Source organism: Thamnophis elegans, chromosome 16 (genome assembly GCF_009769535.1).
Source record: "Thamnophis elegans isolate rThaEle1 chromosome 16, rThaEle1.pri, whole genome shotgun sequence".
In the NCBI taxonomy this organism is placed as follows: domain Eukaryota; kingdom Metazoa; phylum Chordata; class Lepidosauria; order Squamata; family Colubridae; genus Thamnophis; species Thamnophis elegans.
The window spans coordinates 36,219,542-36,226,407 of record NC_045556.1 but is presented as its reverse complement, the minus strand read 5'-3'; the positions used below and the strand labels follow the sequence as shown (position 1 = coordinate 36,226,407).

General features: G+C 40.4%; 1 protein-coding gene across 1 annotated transcript in view; it reads left to right on the top strand.

Moving 5' to 3' along the window:
* Positions 1 to 346: 346 nt before the first annotated feature.
* The window catches only part of GARNL3 (GTPase activating Rap/RanGAP domain like 3), a 30,954-nt gene continuing 24,434 nt past the window's right edge, over positions 347 to 6,866 (top strand). The window contains exons 1-5 of the mRNA XM_032233419.1: positions 347 to 488; positions 1,511 to 1,610; positions 5,147 to 5,265; positions 6,365 to 6,429; positions 6,530 to 6,593. Of these exons, the coding sequence (XP_032089310.1) occupies positions 363 to 488; positions 1,511 to 1,610; positions 5,147 to 5,265; positions 6,365 to 6,429; positions 6,530 to 6,593 (474 nt within the window). The 5' untranslated portion in view covers positions 347 to 362. The remainder of the gene's footprint in view (positions 489 to 1,510; positions 1,611 to 5,146; positions 5,266 to 6,364; positions 6,430 to 6,529; positions 6,594 to 6,866) is intronic.

The window sequence follows — 6,866 nt, the reverse complement described above, 5'->3', positions numbered from 1 at the left end:
GTTTGTGGAGAGGAGGAGAAGGAGGAGGCCCGCCCCCTAGAGTCGGGAACGACTAGCACATATGTGCAAGGGGAAACACAGGGAGGGAAGGCATCTAAATGGCATCTAACTTTCTGGTTTTCTTCTTTGAAAATATTTTGCTTCTCATCCAAGAAGCTTCTTCAATTCAGCTCAGTTCTTCAGAACGGAAGAAGCTTCTTGTGGGAGAAGAAAAATGTTTTCAAAGAGGAACCCCCCCGCCCCCAAGGAAAGCCCAGTTGGAAAAAAAAGGATCTAAAAAAGGCTTTGGAAGAAATCTACTTTCCATCTCCTCTCTCCAGTTGTTAAGTGACATTTTTGGTGGGAAGTAGCAGAAGAACTGGATGTTGGACGAGACGGGTGACATTAACATAAATCTTCTTTTTGCCCCGCAGCTTATCTCCAGCGACGCTGATGGAGCCATTCAGAGGGCTGGCCGCTTCCGAGTGGAAAATGGCTCAGTGGATGAGGTGGGTGGAAACCTTCCTCTATTGATGAAGAGTTGGCTTTGGGTATAGCGGGGTTGGTGCAAGCGAGGGAAACGATATCTACCATGCATCCATCTAGGCTCTCCTCTGTAGCCAGCTTGGGCTGATCTTCAAAACTAGATTTGAATTTGGGTGAGGCCCTGAAATGCAAATAGATGAGGAAGAAACGGAGGGAGTGACAGATTTTATTCTCCTGGGCTCCAAGATCACCGCAGATGGGGACGGCAGCCAAGAAATTAAAAGATGCTTGCTCCTGGGGAGGGAAACGATGGCAAATCTAGACAGCATCCCAAAAAGTAGAGACATCACACTGCCAACAGATGTGCCTATAGTCAAGGCTGTGGTTTGCCCAGTTGCAAAGGATGGCTGTGAAGGTTGAACCATAAGGAAGGCTGAGCGCCAAAGAATGGAGGCCTTTGAACTCTGGTGCTGGAGAAGACTCCTGCATTGACTGGACTGCAAGGCCATCCAACCGGTCAGTCCTAGAGGAGATCAACCCTGGCTGCTCTTTAGAAGGCCAGATCCTGAAGAGGAAACTCAAGTACTTTGGCCACCTGATGAGAAGGATGGACTCCTTGGAGAAGAGCCAAATGTTGGGAAAGATGGAGGGCAAAAGAAGAAGAAGGGGACGGCAGAGAAGGAGGTGGCTGGATGGAGTCACCGAAGCAGTTGGGAACATTGGGAAAAGGCTCCAGCTGTTCGTCTGCCGCACTGATGTCTGACTCCGAAGGCAGCTGATAACTGTCAGACGGCCCTGGCCCGCTCTCTGCTTCTGACACAGAGCCCACATCAGAGCCTTCCCCAAACTCCAGGACTGGCCCATCTTCCCCTCCAAACTCCTCACTGTCCGAATCGGCTGCCAGCTCCACTAGTGGGCCACAACACCCATATCTGCATTTCATTGTTACCTGTGACCTCTTTACTCTCTTTATCTCTCTCACGAGATGCTCGCAGTTGGCCTTGCTCCATGGAAGAGCCCTTCCCAATTCCTCTTTCTATTTCAGAATGCCGATTACACTCCCGGGACATGGCACAGAACTGATGTCCATTTGGAGAACCCAGGGTATCACACGAGATGGTACTTCAAGTATTTTCTAGGAAAAGGTAGTGATGCTTTCTGGGGTGTGGGCACGCATGGCACATCAGTGGTTTAGAAACAGAATTAAAGAATGGTGGCGCAGTGGTTAGAATGTAATATTGCAGGCTAAACTCTGCCCACTGTCGGCAGTTCGATCCCAGTAAGCTCAAGGTTGACTCAGCCTTCCGTCTTTCCAAGATTGGTAAAATGAGGAGGCATTTTATTCAGCATGCTAACAAGGAAATATAATAAAAGAATTCAATATTTAATATTACATGTAATAACCGTGGAAAGAATCATAGATACACAAAATTGGAAAAACGGAAGCATAACTACAGAGGAAATGGCAATAAAGAAAATATTAGAATGCGCCAAAATGGACAGGTTAATGATGGAAATTAAAGACAAAGGAGAAACAGAGTATTATTTAACATGGGACCCATGGTAGAATTGGTTAGATAATAGATGCAAAGCAGGGGTGAAATTCGGCAGGTACTGATAGGTTCCGGTAGCGGAAATTTTGAGTAGTTTGGAGAACTGGCAAATACCACCTCTGGCTGGCCCCAGAGTGAGGTGGGAATGGAGATTTCGCAGTATCTTTCCCCTGCCATGCCCACTAAGCCACGCCCACAGAATCGGTAGTAAAAAAATAAATTAAATTTCACCACATATGCAAAGACTAGAAAACGAATGATGAAAGATGATTAATAAACCAGAAATAAATGCAGGTATAAAGCTGTATAGAAGAATACATATTGTAAGCAATATCACTACCGGAATATACAAAAGTGTAAATTAAAATATATAGAATGATAAATGTATAGAGAACTATGTTAGAACTATGGAAACAATAGATATAAGTATGTTGTATAATATCAAGTTCCTAATTTTTAAAAACAATTTCTATGTTGAATATTGTATGGATGAGAAAAATGGATGTAATTAGGATATACAACATCATGTATATTTTAAAAAGCACTGATACAACCAGTATATCACTGTTGCAAAGCTGAAATTGATATAAAATGAAGAAAAATGTATAGTAAAAATATTTCTTTAAAAAAAATGAGGACCCAGATTATTGGGGCAAGAGGCTCTCTGTAAACTGCTTAGAGAGGGTTGTCAAAGCACTGGGAAGCGGTATATAAGTCTGTGCTACTATCTATCTATCTATCTATCTATCTATCTATCTATCTATCTATCTATCTATCTATCTATCTATCTATCCATCCATCCATCCATCCATCCATCCATCCATCCATCCCTCCATCCCACCATCCCTCCATCTATCTTATCTATCTATTTATCTATCATCTATCATCTATCTATCGTCTATCTATCATCTATCTATCTATCTATCTATCTATCTATCTATCTATCTATCTATCTATCATCTATCATCTATCATCTATCATCTATCATCTATCTATTGTCTATCTATCGTCTATCTATCTATCTATCTATCTATCTATCTATCTATCTATCCATCCATCTATCTTATCTATCTATTTATCTATCATCTATCATCTATCTATCGTCTATCTATCATCTATCTATCTATCTATCTATCTATCTATCTATCTATCTATCTATCTATCTATCCATCCATCCATCCATCCCTCCATCCCACCATCCCTCCATCTATCTTATCTATCTATTTATCATCTATCATCTATCTATCGTCTATCTATCATCTATCTATCTATCTATCTATCTATCATCTATCATCTATCATCTATCATCTATCATCTATCATCTATCATCTATCATCTATCATCTATCTATTGTCTATCTATCGTCTATCTATCTATCTATCTATCTATCTATCTATCTATCTATCTATCTATCTATCCATCCATCCATCTATCTTATCTATCTATCTATCATCTATCATCTATCTATCGTCTATCTATCATCTATCTATCTATCTATCTATCTATCTATCTATCTATCTATCTATCTATCTATCTATCATCTATCATCTATCATCTATCATCTATCTATCGTCTATCTATCTATCTATCCATCCATCTATCTTATCTATCTATTTATCTATCATCTATCATCTATCATCTATCTATCGTCTATCTATTATCTATCTATCTATCTATCTATCTATCTATCTATCTATCTATCTATCTATCGTCTATCGTCTATCGTCTATCGTCTGTCTATCATCTGTCTATCGTCTATCTATCTATCTATCTATCTATCTATCTATCGTCTGTCTATCTATCTATCTATCTATCTATCTATCTATCTATCTATCTATCTATCTATCATCTATCTATCCTGACTTTGTAAATCACTTAGAGAAGGCTGTAAACCACCGTGAAGCGGTATATAAATCTGCTATTGCTGTAGCTGATTGGATGTTGCATTGGGAACTGTGATGGCGCAGTGGTTAGAATGTAATATTGCAGGCTAAGCTCTGCCCACTGTCAGCAGTTCGATCCTGATAGGCTCAAGTTTGACTCTGCCTCCCATCCTTCCAAGGTGGGTAAAATGAGGACCCACATTGTTGGAGGCAAGAGGCTGATTCTGTCAACCGCCAAGCGCGGGCTGTAAATCACTGTGAAGCGGTATATAAATCTAAGTGCTATTGCTATTTTGGCTGTAATCATTCTTCGCCTCTTCTTTGCAGAGTCTTTTTTCTTGACCTGGCCTAATCTGAAGAGCATTCATTTAAGGCCACGGGGAGGGTGGGTGTCCTTTACTGTCTCCCAAATCCTCCTTCTCAGCCTCAAGCAGCCCCTCCCAAGAGGTAGAAAGCGTTAACCCTGTTGCATTTTTCATTTTCACTGAAGCGCAAATTAAATGGAAGGGAGTCTCATTTTTCCCCCCATCTCTCTTTGTCCTGGCTGGAAGCTTATTTCTTTGACACATTGCAAGCCATTTTGGGGAGAAACCCCTGAAGTTGAGGTGGCAAGAGTTGGTCCATTGCTACGACCTCTCTGCCTAACTAATTCTTCTCTGGCTGGATGAGTTGCTTGGAAAAACAACGAAACGTCTAGATCAGGGATCAGCAAACACTCAAAGAGCCATTTGGACCCGTTTCCCACAGAAAAGAAAACACCAGGAGCCACAAAGGTCCTAACCGGAAGCCCCCCATTCAATCCTGTAGCTGACCGGAAGTTCAGTTCCCCCACCATAGAGTCTCCTCCTAACGCGGCATACTTTTTCCTCTACCTGTCCTAACCGAAAGCCCTATCAATTGTGGAGACAACTGGGAAACCCTCCTCTTGCCATAGAGCCTTCTCCTGGCGCACTGTGCTTCTCTCCTCCCCTCCCGAAGCTCCTCTCAAAATTGTGGCGCTGACCAGTGACGGAGCCGCAGCAGAGGGAGGAAAGAGCCACATGCAGCTCCAGAGTCACAGTTTACTGACTCCTGGTCTAGATTAACTAAGTTTGCTCCAGTTGCCATGATCCAGCCATTAGTTACCTTGGGACTAGAAGATTGAGTTTTCGTTAATTTATTTCTTGGGGTGTTTGTCTTTGGAAATTGTGTGTTATGAGGTGGGGGGCGGAATCACCAATTCTAAATGTTGTTTTTCCTACCCAGTTCATCAGAACTATGTCGGCATGGACGCAGAAAAAAACCCCTTTTTCTTATCCGTCGTGCTCTCTGAGCAAAACAATCAGCGCGTCCCTCAATATCGAGCAATCCTCTGGAGGAAAACAGTAAGTAGCAGAGCCTCTGCATTTCAGGGAGTCCTCAACTTATGACCATTCGCTTAGCGTCCATTTGAAGTTACGAGAAAAGTGTACAAAAATATATACAGGGTTAAAATAAAAAAAATAAAAATATATATATATATATATATATATATATATATATATATATATACAGGGTTGGAGAAACTGATTTTAAAAAACCACATAGATTTTAAACCAGAAATATTTCTGCGAGGCATAATACCTGATAAAGGGAATCTCTGCTTAATATAACATGTTTTGACAGCAGCAAGAATCATATATATGCACAGTATTGGAAAAATGAGGAAACAGAGGATGGTGTAATTTAAAAAAAAAAAGATTGTGCAGAAATGGACAGATTGACACTAAAATTTAAAAAAAGATACCAAATAATTTCAAACATAGGACTTGTTTTTATAAGTAGTTGGATAGCCGAGGTAGAAATTAGGAGTGGGAAAAGAAATTGATCCAGACAATATGCTGTTCATTAGCACTTGTATATAATAGGAAAATAGATAAATAAATAAATAAATAAATAAATAAATAAATCTATCTATCTATCTATCTATCTATCTATCTATCTATCTATCTATCTATCTATCTATCTATCTATCTATCTATCTAATCTATCTAATCTATCTATCTAAAAACTGCCGGGTGTGTCTCTGTGTCTGTGTGTTCCAACATAACTCTGGAACGCCTCAAGCAATTTCAACCAAATTTGGTACACAGATGACTTACTCTCTGGAAAAAAATACTGTGGCGGGTAAGACACTCCTAAGATATTGCCTGTTGTGCCTTCAAATGGCTTCTACTGTACTGCCTTCAAATGGCTTCTACTGCACAATGCAGTGGAGTTGCCTTAGTAATGGCTTCACAGTACTCTACAAGTAAGGGGGGAAATCCTACATTAGAAATTATGATTGATCCGGACATTTCCCCGCCCATAAATAAATTCCCCAGGCAACATTGGTTTATCGGCTAGTATATAAATAAACTGGTTTTTTTTTTTTAAAAAGGAAAAGAAAATCCTCAAATCCATCCGATGTCTGACAGCCTCTGTGTTAACGCAATTCTCTTACAGGGTACCCAGAAAATTTGCCTCCCTTACAGCCCAACGAAAACCTTGTCTGTAAAATCCATTTTAAGGTAAGGAAGATTTCCCCCAACCCACCCACCCCATGACCTGCGTCCTGTTGTCGTTTTGCACGACCGAGGATTTGAGATCCTTCCCTTGCTTACTTTCCAGTGCCATGAATCTTGACAAATTCGAGAAAGGGCCTCGGGAGATCCTCCACCCGGAAATTCAAAAGGTATATTTATTGATTGATTGACTGATTGATTGGTTCTTTAAATGTGTTAAATGTCAGTGTGGGGCTACTCGGGGTGTGGGGGAATTCTGGGAGTTGAAGTCCACAAGCCTTAAAGTTGCCAAGTTTGGAGAATTCTGGAATAAACAATGAAAGTATGGTAATAAATACAGATTTAATTGTAAACCATCCAGACTGCTTTGACTAGCGGGCAGTTTATTTTTTATTTTTTAAAGTTCAAAATAAATAGAAATAAATTGTTTCTTATGAGAGAGG